This window comes from Nomascus leucogenys, chromosome 14 (genome assembly GCF_006542625.1).
Source record: "Nomascus leucogenys isolate Asia chromosome 14, Asia_NLE_v1, whole genome shotgun sequence".
Taxonomy (NCBI): domain Eukaryota; kingdom Metazoa; phylum Chordata; class Mammalia; order Primates; family Hylobatidae; genus Nomascus; species Nomascus leucogenys.
The window spans coordinates 82,806,669-82,824,390 of NC_044394.1; the positions used below are offsets into that span (position 1 = coordinate 82,806,669).

At 45.6% G+C, this 17,722-nt stretch overlaps 1 protein-coding gene across 4 annotated transcripts in view; it reads right to left on the reverse strand.

Annotated features, from left to right (window-relative positions):
- Positions 1–3,776: 3,776 nt before the first annotated feature.
- Positions 3,777–17,722, reverse strand: part of NPAS2 (neuronal PAS domain protein 2) — a 178,757-nt gene continuing 164,811 nt past the window's right edge. For 2 of the 4 annotated variants that reach the window (XM_003274854.3, XM_030827859.1), the window contains exons 17-21: positions 13,346–13,543; positions 11,431–11,621; positions 11,005–11,097; positions 7,073–7,253; positions 4,865–5,204 (exon numbers count right to left, since the gene is read on the reverse strand). In XM_003274854.3, coding sequence (XP_003274902.1) covers positions 5,022–5,204; positions 7,073–7,253; positions 11,005–11,097; positions 11,431–11,621; positions 13,346–13,543 — 846 coding nt within the window. In that variant the 3' untranslated portion in view covers positions 4,865–5,021. Of the gene's footprint in view, positions 5,205–7,072; positions 7,254–11,004; positions 11,098–11,430; positions 11,622–13,345; positions 13,544–17,722 lie in introns of all 4 variants that reach the window. The other 2 variants (XM_030827857.1, XM_030827858.1) reach the window with 2 other exon arrangements.

A 17,722-nucleotide genomic window follows, 5' to 3' on the forward strand; every position in this document is an offset into this window, starting at 1 on the left:
CCGTGTTAGCCAGGATGGCCTTGATCTCCTGACCTCGTGATCCACCCGCCTCGGCCTCCCAAAGTGCTAGGATTACAGGCTAGGCACATTGCTTTTAATGCACAGAAGTGGGGTTCTGTTAACAAGGAAGAAGAGGGGCTGGCACAGTTTGTTTCAACCAAATGATGCTTGCTCTCATCTCCTTTCCGCCTCCTCTTCCTCATGCTCAGGCACCCTAAAACCTGCCTCAGGCCTTTCATACCCCATGGCCCTTTTGGGATCATTGTTCTGATCCTGACTCCCTGCAATCCCTCTCTGAAGATGGGATCTTGCCCCTTCTATCTGGCTCCCAGCACCTAGAGAGGGATTAAGGGACAGCTTTCTAGGGTACCATCCATTAGAGGTAATAAAAGTGTTACTGTAATAACAGAAGTCTGGTGCCAGCTGACTCAAGTTTCCGTATAACTGATGAAATGTGAGTAGATCCTACCACTTGTTGAAATAAATAGACCCCTCCAGTGGGAATCTACAAAACATCCCCCTAAGATGTCAACTCTCCTGTCTTACATAAAGGTTGAACAGACATATAATAAAGACTGGTAGGTTTGAGGACTGAAAATCATTTGCCTGCCTGGGGCTCTGCAGACTCTTTCCCTCCCAAGCCCCTGGGACCAGGCCAGTGACTACTGGGCCTGGAAGAGACCAGAACCATATAATGAGAACTTTGTAACTCTCTGGTGTTTGTTAGCTGGGCTAATTTCTCACGTCTTTTTACTTTTACTGATGAGCAGAGAATCCTTAAAATGAAACAAGATCTGAATGTTTCCCTGTGGGGGCAGCAAGAAAGTAGACAGGTTGCATTCCCATCCACCAGCTTTAGGGGCGACAAACCTAAGGGGCTAAGGGAGTCCTCCTTGGCAGTTTCATGCTGGACTGAGCTCCAGGAAGGTCCATTTGGACTTCCCAAGAAGCGCCACCAAAGATTTTTAAAAGGAAAGAGGCGTGGTGGTGAAGCGGTGCTAAAGAGGTAGTGTGGGTAGACGGGGCCTGGGAGGTCAATGTGGAGGCTGTTTCTGTGACCCAGCCTAAATGGGGCCCAAATGAGGCAGCAACTAATGTGACAGAAAGGAGAGGAACGGCACAAGAAGTATTTGAAATTAAAATCAACAGTTCATAACTGACTTCAGATGGAATGTCAGTTTAGGAGAAAGTGCTGAACAAAATCACATTAGAAAAACAGACTACAGTATAATATATATTACATTGCAGAAATCAATGTGATTTCATGACTGGAAATGTTTTCAGCTCCATCACAACAGGATGACCCAATAACAGCAACAGAGGCAGCGCTTGACCCAATACCAGCTCTTAGTCTTACTCTAGGGGTCCAGATTTTAATCTCTACTTTTTTTTTTTTTTAACTAAAAGGAATCAGGACTCCTTGGAGGTAGTTGCCTGCATGCTTTGAGATAGGAAAAATAAAATAAATAAATAAATCAGTATGGGCCTTGATTGTGTTGTTCCCAGAAGGAAATCTGGAGTCTGATTTCTGATGGGCAATGCTAAAAAGAGAAAAGAGCCAAACACAGGAGCTGGCTCTCACTGGCCGGGTTGTACCAATTTGAGCATGAAATAAGTAACAATGGTCAATTAGAAAAGTTGAGTTCATAAAAGGCCATGAGTTCCTGACTTCATCCTTAAATTAAAACATGAAATATAAAAAAGATAATTGTAATTTAAAAAGGAATCAATATCATAGATGTGCCTAAGTGTGGTTAGGCAAAAATCCTATAAGAGTTGTTTTCTTTTTTGTGTTTCCAATGAGCTTTTTTCTCCAGAAAAATAAAGCTGTTTGTATGCATAGTGTGAAATTAATGCATGTCTGCCCAAAAAGCTGCTAACAGGTATCTCTAGAGGATCCAAATTATTTATTTATCTGGGACACTAATGGCAGACTTGGAGACCTTCAGGCTGTGCCTACACGAAGTAAAGAGAGAAACCAAAGCAGTCTTGTACCAAAACAAATTTTACCAGATAATTTAGACAAGAGTGTAAAATGTCATGGCTTAGAACAGTTGGCTGGTTCCCCATGTTGCATGCACAAACAACATTTTAAAATTAATGTAATGAATTTTAGTTGAATTAGAGACAGTAAACTGAGTTAGTTGAAAAGATCATAAACTTAGTGTACTTGAGTTCACGTTTCAGTCATTTCACATGAGCCAAGCCTTTATAGTTTTACAAATAGAAAGGTCATGGTTTTTCTGGAAATAGGACAGGGTTGCAAAATAGCCTTTTAATGAGCAAACTTTAATGAATAGCAGTTTAGGGATTAAACTTCCCATGATGCATGTGGGTTTAAAGAAATATTACACAATGAGTTTTCCGAGTTTATCCAAATTCTGAACAAGTGTAAGATTTAAGCAAAGCTAAATCAAATTAGTAGCAAGGCACACTCTGCCCCTTTTTAATGACTTCCAGCTAGAAAATCCTAGGACGATAAATATGCTGTCCATTAAAAATCTTGTTCTGCTTAAAAAAATGCTGACAGCAAATTAAATTACAATTCTATTACAGGCAAATCAGATCTAGAAAACTTTGAATTTATAAAACATTTAAAAATAGTTAATCCAGTTTCGCACAGCATTTTTAAGAAGGGGGTTCATTTCTGGTTCCTTTAGTAAGTGTTCCAGTACGTGCAAAATATTTTCACTTACCTTTTTCTCAGGAATAGAATAATTGTGTAATAAAACTTTTTGGATGTATTTATACGGCACCCTCTCATGCCATCCAAAACTGATCCTAGTCATAGAACCTGGAAGAGCCATCCCCATTCTACATGGGAGGAGTAGGAGCAGAGAGCCATAACAATGCAGCAGGGAAAGGAACTTTGCTCTCTTGGGCCAATGCTTTTGGAAAGGGCATTGCCATCGCAGTGGTTCTCAACCACAGTACTCCAGGGTACCCTCCTTCAGCCCCATGAAGCCTCATGATGGGGTGGCTGCCTGTAGTTGGCAGAAATCTTCTAGATGCTGCAGCTATGCCCCCACCAAGATGGCATATGTGCACACATCCTATATGGAGACACACATACGCTGCCCACATCACTGATATCTAAGTGTTGGTGGCGAAACCCCATGCAATTCCAGCCTGAGTGAGTTTAATGATGGGCTATATACATGCTTTGGTGGAGAATGTTTTGGTCACCTCCATGGATTTTGCCTGTGTCAAGATTGAGATGTTGGCCGGGCGTGGTGGCTCACACCTGTAATCCTAGCACTTTGGTAGGCTGAGGTGGGCTGATCACTTGAGGTCAGGAGTTTGAGACCACCCTGGCCAATAGGGCGAAACCCCGTCTCTACTAAAAACACAAAAATTAGTGGGGTATGGTGGTGGGTGCCTGTAATCCCAGTTACTCGGGAGGCTGAAGCAGGAGAATCACTTGAACCAGGAGGCAGAGGTTACATTGAGCCGAGATTGTGCCACTGCGCTCCAGGCTGGGCAAGAGAGAGAGACTCTGTCTCAAAAAAAAAAAAAAAAAAAAATTGAGATGTTTCCAGAAACTTTTTCTGTTTTGTTTTGCTGTCACTTCTTCAGTAAACCATTGTTTTTTGGGCACAAACTTTAATACAAAGATCAGAACCTGATAGGCCGATGCACATATTGCAGCTCAAAAAGCTGATGGCTTGCTTTCATCTTTTCCGTATCTTTGATTATCCTTGAAACATCTTGAAATTAGAAAAAAAGAATTACTGGTGAAAAGATGTATGCAGGGATGTATAACAAGGGACAGAGGAAATTGTACAAATTTGTTAATTTATTACAAAATTTTCACTCACAGAAAAACACAAGAAAACTTTTATACTTTTATATTTGGGAAAGGAACTGGTATCTCAGATACAAAATAATTTACACATAAGCCATACAATTTTATTTTATATAGAAATAGGTCATTATTACAACGGCTGTACAATTCACTACGCTTCATCTTATAATTACATAAAATCTTTTCTTTAGAAACATCTCAACATAACAAAACATACAAAAAAAGCAAAGTGCATTTTGAAAAGGAAAATCCAATTCTCAGTATTCTCATGAAGATATGTAGAAAGATGCAGCATTCTCACTCAAAGGGCCAGCACGTGGCAGGGTCTCCTTGGGGACTGCAGTCCCCCAGGCCTGTCGGGCTTGTGAAACCTCTCCCCTCACAGACTTGGAGTTCTCAGCAGAATTCTGGAATGTTGGCTGGCATGATTGTGCTTTGCTTTGAGTCCACCTTTGTAGTTGCTATCAATGAAGTAAATAGGAAATAGTCCAGTGTTTTATTTAGGGGCTAAAAAATCACCACCAGCATGGCATGGGGTGAAAAGCCTCATCCCATTAGGGTTTAGGCCAGAAAGTGTGAATCTGTAGCTTGGTTAATAACAACCAGCTTCTCTGATTGGTGGGCTGTTGTTGTTACTGTGGTCTCTGAATGAAGCCATGAGACCTTATTATTTTTTTAAAAAAACAGAAAGTGCCTAAGTTATTTCCTCTGTGCAGCTGTGCAAATTAAAACAAAAACAACCATTTAAAAATAATGAAAAATAATCTCTTTATTCTCTCTCTCCAACAGATCTCTGACCCAGTCCTTCTCCAATGAAAAGGAAAGACCATCAAGAGCGTGAAGGCCAGCTAGCGCAGATGGGCGGGCCGCAGGTGGCTAGAGCAACCGGTGTACTCTCGGGGGATGCAGCGAGATGCGCCATCTCTGACGGTAAACCGACCAACGATGCCTACACGGGGCACCTGGTTCCTGTCCAGTATGGCTATAGAGTGTGCCCAAGAACCTCGGAGGCAAGAGAAACGCGGTCAATATTCCTGATCATTTCCACTGCAGCAAGCGCTGCACTCCAGAGATGGTTACCATCCAGGAGTTCTGAAACGTATGCGGTGTGCACAAAAGCCAGGGGTTTAGTTCAGACTCCTCTCCCCATCTCCTGTGGCCACCCCCCTCATCCATTGGTTAAAGCTGATTGTGTCCCGACTTCAGTGCCGGGGCACTATCGGGGCGGCTGCTGGAGGCCTGACGACTCAGACAGACTGCTGACCCTTCGGGGAGGACGTAGGGGCTGGGGCTGTGCTGGGAGTGGTTGGGGGTAGCCCAGGGTCCCTGGCTGTTGTGAGTAGGTGGAGAGAAGTAGCGAGTCCTGCTGCTCACTGTGCAAAGAGGTTGGTGCCTGTACCTAGAAAAAAAAAGAACAAAGGGCTTCAGCAGTGGTTCTGATGTCCGCTCCTCAACTGTCTTACAGGGCAGTGCGGGGCATGCTGAAGGTTGAGTTAGACTACAGGGTTGTCTTTCTTGGGGGGTCATGTGGGGAGAGGTGGCTCTGGCAAGACCTGGGGGTGTGGTGGGGATGGGGACTAAAGGAACCTTAGGGTGAATTCTGAAGCTAAGTTCTCTGCCAATAGTGGGGGCACCTTCTGGCCCAATCGGCCTAGCCTGTGGCTATGGCTATGGGGAATGGTTTCGTAAACACGTGCACATGATCTACATGTAGCCAGAATGTTTTTGGATGATGGAACCTGAGGCCACATGCAGGTAGTTGACAGGGCAGAATCCAAACACACATACAGTTTGCACACTTTTCACTGCTGGTCCCTGATCCTGTAGCTACCTCCAGATTCACCAGCACCTACTAGGAGCATCTTGATTGGAAGTTTAGAAGCTTTGACTGGCCAAAGCCTGACTTTGGAAACTTCAGTCTTGTCACCCACTATTCCCTTCCATGAAATCTCCTCTTGCAAGTAACCCAGCACTCCCCTGCTCTCAAAGCTGCCCAGGCACAGCTGCCCTGAACTTTTGCTCAGGCTGTCTGGCTGGAACACTGTCCCTTTATCTTCACCCTCACCCACACTTCGGGCATTTCCTGGACATCAGACTCTGCAGTGGCTGCCTTCTGAGCCCTCCCTCTTCTCAAGTCCCTTCCTCCATAAAGGCTTCCCCACCACAGCACTCCCACTGTTCCCAAATCTGAGCCTGACTGCATTCTGTGCTAACCCACCTCTCTGCACCCCACCCCAAGCCCCTAAGGGCAATGAGTGGGCCGAAGAGCTCTCTGTATTTATAACCTGCATGTTGTATGCAACAGATGCGTGCAAACTTGTCTGTTGCTCATTTCCCATCCAAAATCACTTCTGGGTCCCGAGAACTGACAAGATCTGCAAAGCCAAAGTCTGAGTTGACTCCCACTATGCGTGAGGTTGGGGAGATCTGAAAATTATAGCACAGATGGCTTAGCAGCATTGGAATTAAATTACATTCTAGAACTTCAAGGACAGCTATCTTCATCACTACAGTACTCAAGAGGTCTCAGCTACTGCTCATTCTCCATGGCTTTGCAGGTGCAGGTGGGGCTGCAGGCCAGGGAGGAAGCCCCCCAGGGCAGGAAAGGGCTAGGGTGAAGAGGGGCACCCTGCACATGGGCGAGGGAAGGCCAGGCCCTTCTGGAGCTTGGCAGACACAGACGTGTGGCTCCCACGTGAACCTGTGGACCACTGGCTCTCACCTTCCCTGCTTTTGGCATACTTGGCACTTGCTTGAAGTAATTTTTGCCTTCGAAGTAGTGACCACATGTAAATAAGCTCCAAATTTTCCTGGCAATCCCAATTTCACACATCACTGTATTTATGAAGGCAGGTTAATGGATCTTTAACTAAATGTGATTTGACTTTATGTTTATATAGGACTTTATAAACACACTGAAAAGTCCAACATAGTCATCAATGTTTTTTGACTTTTGCTCTAAAAACTGTGAACATATCAAGATGCAAATCCTTGAGTAAAAACTACTTTTAAAAAAAAGGAACCTTTTCAGCGCATAACCACATAAGGCATAATAGCCGACTCGTAATTTCATGTACTCTGTAGACCTAGACTTCATAACCTTTAAGCATGAAAAACAATCAAATAAGAGTCTTTCTGGGGCTTACTTCTATACTAGGGATAGAACAACCTTGAAAGCAAGGGAATGAAATATCTTTGAGACTTGGGGTGCGGAGCGTGGCCCGGCTCCCAGGCCTGCACGGGGACCCCCTGGGCCGTGGCACCCACCTGCAGGTAGTGCTGCGGTGGCTGCTGCCGGGCCTGTGCGGGCTGCAGGGGCGATGGTTGGGAGGCAGGGAAGCTGGGGTGGAGCACCGCCTGCCCCATCAGCAGGACGGGCATCGGGGCGCTGCTGCTGTTGGCAGGGTGTGCATCTGGATTTTGAAACACGGTCTGGCTCTGTGCATACCTGTTTCACGTGGGAAGGAGAAAACAGGTCCTTTAAGAAAGCAGTATTGATATGACACCAAAAGCACGAGCAACAAAGAAAAAACAAATAAGTTGGACTTCATAAGAAACTTTTGGCCAGGAGTGGTGGCTCATGCCTGTAATCCCAGCACTTTGGGAGGCCGAGGCGGGTGGATCACAAGGTCAGGAGATTGAGATCAGCCTGGCCAATATGGTGAAACCCCCGTCTCTACTAAAAATATAAAAATTAGCCAGGTGTCATGTTGGACACCTATAGTCCCAGCTACTTGGGAGGCTGAGGCAGGAGAATAGCTTGAACCCGCGAGGTGGAGATTGTAGTGAGCTGAGATCACACCACTGCACTCCAGCCTGGGCGACAGACTGAGACTCCGTCCCAAAGGAAAAAAAAAAAGAAACTTTTGTGCATCAAAAGACGCTATCAACACTATCAACAGAGGGAAAAGGCAGCCCACGGAGTGGGGGAAGATATTCGCACATCACATATCTAATAAGAGACTGATACCAGAATATATAAAGAATGCCTACAACTCCACAACAAGAAACCCACACAACCCAATAAAAAAATGGGCATTGGGGCTGACATTTCTCCAAAGAGAAGCTAGAAATGGCCAACACACACATGAAAACATGCTCAGCATCACTAGCCATTCCATTAGGGCAAAGCAGATCAAAACCAAAATGAGATGTCCCTTCACACTCATCACGATGGTGATTATCAAAAAACCAGGAAGTAACTTCACATGGCCCATGGCCAGGAGGAGAGAGAGAACAAGGGGGAGGGGCTATACACTTTTAAACAAACAGATCTAGGGGGAACTCTATCACAAGAACAGCAAGGGGGAAGTCCCCACCCGTGATCAATCACCTCCCACCAGGCCACACCTCCAACACTAGGGATTACAATTCAACATAAGATTTTGGTGGGGACACAGAGCCAACATTTAACACAGTGGCTGCAGCACTGGACAATTCCCACCAACAGAGCACTCAAGTTCAAGTGATTCTCCTGCCTCAGCCTCCTGAGTAGCTGGGATTATAGGCGTTGTGCCACCACACCCGGCTAATTTTTGTATTTTTAGTAGAGATGGGGTTTCACCATGTTGGCCAAACTGGTCTTGAACTTCTGACCTCAGGTGATCCGCCCGCCTTGGCCTCCCAAAGTGTTGGGATCACAGGCATGAGCCACTGCGCCCAGCCTATTTCCACTTATTTGGATCATTTAGGAAGAACAGGTAAAATCCGAAAGCAAAACCAGCCCACTTCCCCCCGCCTAATGATAGACATGAACGGAACTTTACAGACGGCTCCCCACAACCTGCAGGTCCCTCCTTACCCTCCTGTGTCCAAAGGGAGGGCCAGAAAGTCTCGGGGGCAGAGACTGCCTAGAAAGTTATCCTGAGGCATGGGGAGACCCCAGACAGGGCCAACAAGGTGGACTTTGAAGATTCAGGGAGCCCAAGGGGCCTGTGGCCTGGAGTTAGCTGGCCTCCAGCCCCACCATCTGCACTGTGTGGCCTTTGAGTATGTAACCTAACCCCTTTAAAGCCCAGCCTCTTCACAGTTTAAAAAAAAACAAAAAACAAACAAAAAATGAGCATGTGCCTACACCCCAGGGTTTTTATCGGGATAAAATGAAATAACGAACATACAGACCCTGACCCTCAGAAAGGCAGTAACCACCTGCTGTTACTCTCAGCCTTGGCTGAAGGAGGGCACAGAAGGACTTCCAGGGAGAGGGGCCTGGGGGTGCCTGCGAGGCCTCTACATGAGGGCATCCCCGGCCTGATTGGCTAGCACTGTCCTGGTTAGCTCTGGACACAAAGTCAACCAGTGTTAATATGAAGGAGATGTCTGTGTGATAGCTCTATTTCTGCCTCATTCCCAAGGGCTAGAAACTGTTTTCCAGCAGCTTTTAAACTATTCCCCCTGTGTCTCCAGTAACTGTTGTCCCTAGTAATTAAGTAGCTGAGTAAAGCTGCTTCTGGTCCTGCAGGTGCTAGTGGAGAGGAGGCTGGGGAAGGGAGAGAGGGGGCTGCTTGTCTGGGAGAGAAGGGCCTGAGCACACTGCCAGAAGCACGGAGCACCATATGTGCCTGCGGCATGTCAGCTGGAGCCTGGGGGAGGGTCCTTGGGAAGGGGGATGTCTCCAGGGGTGAGGGCTTTTAGAGGGCTTTACAGGCATAAAGAAGTCGGAAGATTCTGGATATTAGCCCTTTGTCCGATGAGTAGGTTGCAAAAATTTTCTCCCATTCTGTAGGTTGCCTGTTCACTCTGATGGTAGTTTCTTTTGCTGTGCAGAAGCTCTTTAGTTTAATTAGATCCCATTTGTCAATTTTGGCTTTTGTTGCCATTGCTTTTGGTGTTTTAGAAGTCTTTGCCCACGCCTATGTCCTGAATGGTATTGCCTAGGTTTTCTTGTAGGATTTTAATGGTTTTAGGTCTAACATTTAAGTCTTTAATCCATCTTGAATTAATTTTTGTATAAGGTGTAAGGAAAGGATCCAGTTTCAGCTTTCTACATATGGCTAGCCAGTTTTCCCAGCACCATTTATTAAATAGGGCTAATATCCAGAATCTACAATGAACTCAAACAAATTTACAAGAAAAACACAAACAACCCCATCAAAAAGTGGGCAAAGGACATGAACAGACACTTCTCAAAAGAAGACATTTATGCAGCCAAAAAACACATGAAGAAATGCTCATCATCACTGGCCATCAGAGAAATGCAAATCAAAACCACAGTGAGATACCATCTCACACCAGTTAGAATGGCCATCATTAAAAAAGCAGGAAACAACAGGTGCTGGAGAGGATGTGGAGAAATAGGAACACTTTTACACTGTTGGTGGGACTGTAAACTAGTTCAACCATTGTGGGAAGTCAGTGTGGTGATTCCTCAGGGATCTAGAACTAGAAATACCATTTGACCCAGCCATCCCATTACTGGGTATATACCCAAAGGATTATAAATCATGCTGCTATAAAGACACATGCACACGTATGTTTACTGCGGCACTATTCACAATAGCAAAGAGTTGGAACCAACCCAAATGTCCAACAACAATAGACTGGATTAAGAAAATGTGGCACATATACACCATGGAATACTATGCAGCCATAAAAAATGATGAGTTTGTGTCCTTTGTAGGGACATGGATGAAACTGGAAAACATCATTCTCAGTAAACTATCGCAAGGACAAAAAACCAAACACCGCATGTTCTCACTCATAGGTGGGAATTGAACAATGAGAACTCATGGACACAGGAAGGGGAACATCACACTCCTGGGACTGTTGTGGGGTGGGGGGAGGGGGGAGGGACAGCATTAGGAGATATACCTAATGCTAAATGACGAGTTAATGGGTGCAGGAAATCAACATGGCACATGGATACATATGTAACAAACCTGCACATTGTGCACATGTACCCTAAAACCTAAAGTATAAAAAAAAAAAAAAAGAAGTCGGAAGATGATGGCAAATGGCGGGGTGTGAATTGTTTCATTCAGTGCTGCTCTAAGCGTGGAGCGCGGAGTTTTTTCTGCTTAATTGGGACACGGTAGAAGAAAAGCTGAGGAGCAGCGTCCCCTTCACAGCTGTGAGCACACTCAGACCCTGCTTTTAGCGCAAGGCTCATGTGAGTGCTGCTGCCCCAGGCAGGTGAGTCTGGCCGGCCTGGAACCATTCCACCAGCGCTTGCCTCCTGCCTCCCGCCAGGGTCCACGTACTTGACTTGCCGTCCCGTCCTGCTGACCTCCGAGGGCTGCCTTGCGTCACAGGACCCGGGCATCATGGGCTGGATGGGCTGGCTCAGCAACAGCCTTTAAGCAGAGGTGGGGAAATAGGAAACTGATCAGCACCTGAACCACAGACCCACTGGTCGTGGCAGCACTTGCTCAGCCTGGCTGGACCCTTTATGGTTGACCCTAATCCCTACTCTCCTGGCTTCATTCTCAGAGGATGATGGACGCAGTGGGTAACCTCCCCTGGACCTCAGGACCCCAAGCCCTGTCCTCTGCTTCCTTAGCTGAGATCAACTGTGGACACTTTGGAATCTGTCTGAACTCTGCCTCCGTCTAAAGCAGAAAGTAGAGCTGAAATGCATGGGGTAAAATGATGCCTGGGTTATCCTTTAAACAAGGGCAGTCTCGTACCTGAGCTGCCGATCATGGCTGAAGTCTGGGCTGGGCTGGCACTGGCTGGCATCCTGGGAGGTGGAAGCAGGTGTGGTCAGATTCAGACTTGGCGGGAGCACAGCTGTGGCGCTGCTGAACGGGGACACTAGGCTGCTTCCAGAGCGGCCACTGCTCTGCATTAGCTGTGAGCTTCTCACTGGCTTTGGACCCTGGAGCATCATTTCAATGAGAAAGGTAAGACTTGGACTCAACCCTGGGGCCATCTCTCCAGGAAACCTCCCAGTGTCTCCTCCTTCTACCTACCCTTGCCTTTCCTCTAAATCAGAACCTCCCAACTACTGAATTACTCTGATCTTGTGACTGTCTTCCCCACTGGATTGTATTTGAATCCCTTGGGCCTGGGACAATGCCGGACTCCAGGCAGGCAAGTAGCAAATGTGCCTCGAACTGAACTACTTTCTGCTTCAAATTCTACTGCAGACACGTGGCCCTCCTGGCTGCTTCTCCAACTCACCAGGCCTACTCCTGCCCTAGGGCCTTTGCACAAGCTGACTGCTCTGTGGAATGCTCTTCCCCTGACATTGACATGGCTCATTCTTTCACCCCCTCAGGTCTTGACTCAAATATTATCTTCTTTATGAGGCCTTACCTGGCTACCTCTTTACACCTCCAGCCCATTCCCGGCCCTCACCAGCATTCCTGTACCATTGCACATACTATAATTTTTGCATGTTCGTCTCTCTCCTCACTTGGAACAGAGATTCTTTTTTCTTTTCTTTTTTGTTCACTGCTTTCCCTCAGTGCTCAGAATTTAGTGCCTGGCACGCAGTGAGTTGAGTGAAATAATAAATGAGTGAGGAAGTGGACTTGCACCTGCTTTGGGTTGTCTATTTCACTGATTGTCCATTCATCCGATAACACAGTGCTCTCATTCTTAAAGTTTTTACAAAATTTTCCAGTATCAGATAGTATAAATCCTTCCTCAGTTTTCTCTTTTCCAAAATTTTCTTAGCTCTTCTCACCTATTTTTCTGATGACCTTTTAAATCAAAAGGCTGTATTTTCAAGCAAAACCCTTACATTTGAAGAAAGATGGCCTAAACACTTCCATATGTGTGCTTATCCGTATTGTACTGCAGGTTATCTAAGTTCCCAGATTCTCTACTGGACTACAAGCTCCTTGAGGCCCAGGACAACTCTTGCTCATCATTGTTCCCCTGGGCCTTGGTGAATTCAGGAGCTCAGCTGACTTTACCAAAGCCACGAGGGCATGGGAATGTGCGGCTGGAGGAAAGGCTGCCTTCCCATCTGTTATCCTCCAGAAACCCTGCTCCAGACTTCTGAATTCCATTCAATTTGAGTGCCATTTATCTGCTGGCGATTTTGTCCAATTGCAAGGTCACTGGTGGCTTGGAATAGGTGGAAATGGCTACAAGGGTTTGGCAAAGAGTCTGGGGGGCCTGGAGGAGCAGGGAGGCCTGGAGGAGCAGGGGGCACCTGGGGCAAGGGACAGTGAACAGCAGTGGTTGCTCACGTGGGTGATGGTTAAAACCAGAGTAGATGGCGGGGACCGTGGATGTTGAGTGTTGGGACATTCAGCTGCCAGTGGGTCTCTGGGATGGCCATATCCGCCTCCAACCCTAAGTCAGCATCAAAGGTGACCATTTCAGCTGAGTGTTATCTTTAAGCACGAGAGCAAGGGACTGAGGTGGACATTTATAAAACACAGAAGGAAGCCAATACAACTTGGGGTTTCAAAGTGACTTTAACAGAAGAAGGAGAAGAAGGCTCACTCCCAAATCCACCCCCAGTCCATAACGGAACAGGGCAGTAGGCCTCAGTTCACGTAGGCTGCGGGAATCAAGTATGTCCCAAACTGCAAGAGGGTGTCTGCTCTAGAGGCAAGGAGTGAAGGTGGCAAGGAGCACATTTACCTGGGTTGATATCACACTTGATTCTCTGAGCAGGTGCTGGCTTGTGACCTGGGCAGAGGAGATCTGCCCTGGAAGTTGGGGGCCCGCCCCGAGCTGGGGCTGAGTCACTGCAGCTGACCTTTGCTGTAGCTGCTGCTGGGCCTCAGGTCGCTGAGTGCTGCTGAAGCTCAGGGATACAGCTGGCTGCTGCAGGAACATCTGGAAGCAGAACAGAAATGCCTGTGAAGTTGGGGTCATGGGTACCTCACCAGTGTGCACCTCCTTTGCATTCCCTGTGCCCAGTAAGAACTTTCTTGCTCTGAGCTGCCTAGAAATAGTTCATTTACTCCACTGGTGGACATGGAGCACCTGTGACGCCCCAAGCTCAGTGCAAGGCACTGGCCACAGAGCCAGTGGCTGGAGAGACACTCTCTCTGCCTTCATGAAGGTTATAGGCAGGTGACTGAGGCCTAACAATGTGAAAGCTGTTTAGACCCAGATGGTCTCTAAATAACGTGATGTACTTGTTTAGAATCTAGGTTGGCTGACCAGCTTCTTACTAGAAGGGAGAAACACCTGGTGAGTGGAGTGCATGATGCAGTAATGATAATATTGCATCATGATATAGGGGCAGAGGGATGGCTCACCTGTGGCGTGGGCCACATTGCCCTTGCAGTAAGACCAGGCTGTATGTTTGCCCTTGAATCTCTGACCAGTAACTAGTGTCTGTACTCACGTTGCTGTTGAGAATCTTCAACCCAGTGCTCTCAGCTGAGACGGCAGATCTCTCATTAATTAAGGAACCATATTCCCAGGCAGGCCAATAAGCATGGATATGATCACATAACATCAAGTCCATGCACTTTAAAATTATGTTCAAGTTTTGTAATCATCATGAGCATCTCTGTGTTTTGTTACCTAAGATGTCTCAGAGACATTTAAAAGGCCACAGTATATTAGCCTGGTAGTTTTAATTTGAAAGATTTAAGAGAATTTGAGGTGTTCTTGAGAATCCTGATTTAGTTCAAATAAGTTTGGTGTGTTTGATTTAAAACAGTTGTTTATGCTGGGCGCTGTGGCTAACACCTGTATTACAGCACTTTGGGAGGCCAAGGCAGGCAGATCGCTTGAGGCCAGGAGCTTGAGACCAGTCTGACCAATATGGTGAAACCCTGTCTCTACTAAAAATACAAAACTTAGCCGGGTGTGGTGGCGCACGCCTGTAATCCCAGATATTCGGGAGGCTGAGGCAGGGGGATCGCTTGAACCTGGGAGGCGGAGGTTGCAGTGAGCCGAGGTCGTGCCACTGCACTCTAGCCTGGGCAACAGGGTGAGACTCTGTCTCAAAAATGAATAAATAAATAAAACAGTTGTTTAGGTGCTTAGAAAGATTTTACTTCTTAGCTTTATAAGTCTGCCTTGTTAGGTACATAAAATGCTTGAAAGATGCAGATAAATTAAATGTGTAAATGAATAGCTTTGGTAGATAATGTTGATTATTCACAATCAACCTATCAACTAATTGAACATAAATAAAAATCTAGTTAGAGCATTGCTCTTTTTAGACCAAATTAGTAGATTCATAAATAAAATAGAATCTGTCACTTGACTCTAAAGTTTTAAGAAAGACAACTTTTGTAATTTTAATAATAATTTAATGACAGACCTGAAACTGGCTTTTTAAACAAAAGTACCTCTTGGGTATTAAAAACATCAGATGGCATTGTGTCCATCATGATTCTCAACACGCACTGTTGCAGTCCATCAGGCCCTTAGCTTGGAGTTCTTTAGGGGGAAGGCTCTCTGGCTCCCAGCATCTGACGTTTTTCACCCCATTCCTGTACTCAGTGCAGTCCCACCTCATAAGCACTACAGGACCGACAGGCTGACATCTGCTGAGTGTCAGCACAGGTTTGGAGAGGCAGGTGAGGGTCCCACCATGCAGGCGCGCTGGGGAGACTCATGGATCAGTTCGCTCAAGCGTCTGCTTCACGGGTGGGGTCGAGCCACTTACCAGAGGCCCAAGATGGGCAAGTGGCTGAGCTGGGGCTGGGTTCTGATCTTTCTACCATCCCACGGGACCTCCCCAAACTCCTCTCATGCCCCACCCACCACAGAGAAGCCTGCAGTTTTGAAATGAGGACTCCTTGTCACTTTAGAAATTAAGAAGAATTTTCTGGGTATCCATCATTTTACACATTTTGAGGATTCATGTTTTATGCAATCCCAGCTCCCTATTAAAATACGGCTCGTTTATAGCACACAGGGCAACCTATACTTCATCACTTCAGCAAAAACCTAGTAGTCAAAACCAATTACCATGCGTTTTTCTGGTAGGACACAATTTACCTTTTGATTAGAGTTCGAATAAATCCAACCTTTATCGATGAGAGGCAGTATAATTTACCTTAAAGCAGACCTACCTTAGCTCAAATTCCCACCCTACCATTTACTAGCAGTATGGCCTTGGGCAATTTTAATAACTTTTCAAAGCCTTAGTTTCCTCATTAGTAAAAAATAGTGACATTAAAAAAATAGTGACATTAAGAGCATATATCTTATTAAGGACTAAATGAAGTTAATGCATATAAATGACCTGAGACATAGTAATTACTGAATGAATGTCAGATAATAACCACATTCAAAATGAAAAAAGGAGCTTTTTCCTCCTTTGCCTCTTTGGGCATATAAAAACTGTTTGATAAATGAATGAATGGAATAAACGCATGTATGAATGAATAAACATATGAATGGTGCTTTCACTCAGAGAAGGGCAAACTATGTCTGCTAGTATTATTTATGTAACAGACTGTAACAGCAAGGTGTTCTGCTCTGTCCCATCGATGTATATCCTCTGACAGTAGAAACCCTGTCCTGTTTATCTTTCTGTATCCTCACAGTGCTTAACCACGTGCCTGGTAAATAAAGGGTGTCTGTCAGATGGATGGATGGAAGGAAGAAAGGATGGGCAGAAGGATGGATAGAAGGGAGGGTGGCTAGAAGAAAGGATGGACAGATGGCGGCCGGATGGAAGGATGGATAGATGGTGGCTGGATGGAAGGATGGATAGATGATGGCTGGATGGAAGAATGGATAGATGATGGCTAGATGGAAGGAAGGACGGATGGAAGGATGGATAGATGATGGCTGGACGGAAGGAAGGATGGACAGATGGATGGATGAACCAGTTGAGGAACACATCATTTGACATTGCTACAGGTGTCCTTCTAGGCATTCCTTGAAGCAGCCAGCAGAGGGCGCGCATGCTCTCAAAAAGAGCAAGAGGCAGCCTTGGAGGGGGCGATGGGCCTTTCAGCACAACAGCTCTTGTCCAGGTAGCCCCATTCCTGACCCCATCCAGGTGCAAACACCAGCAGCCCTTCAGGACTTCTTCCTCATAACCCAACGTTTTTTTTTGTTTTTTTTTTTAAATAGTAAGCATCACAGGCACATATAGCCTTGATGAAAGTTTTGAAGCAATGAAGTAAAGCATCACAAGTCCACTGAGGTTGGGATAAAGGCCACTGGGTGGGGGACTGGTTCCTGGTTTGCTGCTGGGCACAGCCATACTTCTGTTTATCAACAATAAAGTAGAATTTTGTGGCTTAAGGAGATGGTGACTTAAAAGGGCTCTGAGGTCAACTTTATAGAAAACATTAAAAAAAAAAAAGTTCTCCAAGTGGGAAAAGTTATCAGAGAAAACAAACCAACAACTTCTAATTTTCAAGAACAAACCAATCCTACACTCACAGATGATTTTTCATTAGTGTTATCTGCTTATTTCTACAAATATTTGTCATTACAGGACATTTTAGAAGTATACAAAATAGACAAGTAATATAATGAAACCTTGGCATCATCATTAGACTTCAACAAGCATCAACGTTTTGTCATTCTTATCTATCCCTCTACTTTTGGGGGTGGGCTGGAGTCATTTGTACTTGCTTATTCTTCACATTTGAATCACACAGTTCAGTTTAAAAAAAAAAACAAATATCACATTTTGTAACATATTTAAGTCTTACAAAAAAACAAGGCAGACTCCTTGAGGAAATATCCTCTGTCTCGACTATCTGTGGATTTCCATGATCTCTGGAAAATTCCACTGCAAAAATAAGGCCTCAGGAATGAACACAGGGCAGGAAGGCACCGGAGGGTGCAATTCCCATGCCGGCTGGCTCAGAACATCCCTTGGTGCACTCTGGCATAGGTACTTTGGGGTTAACCAAAGGCATGGGTCACAAGGAGGAAAAATACTTTGTTATAACAGGAGTGAAAGTGATAACCCTGCTGCCTGTTATTTTAAAATTCAGCCTTAATGTTGAAAAGGCAGGAAGTAGAAAAACTCCAGGCACTGAGGGGGATGTTCATACGCCTACCTCAATTTTAGCAGTTTCT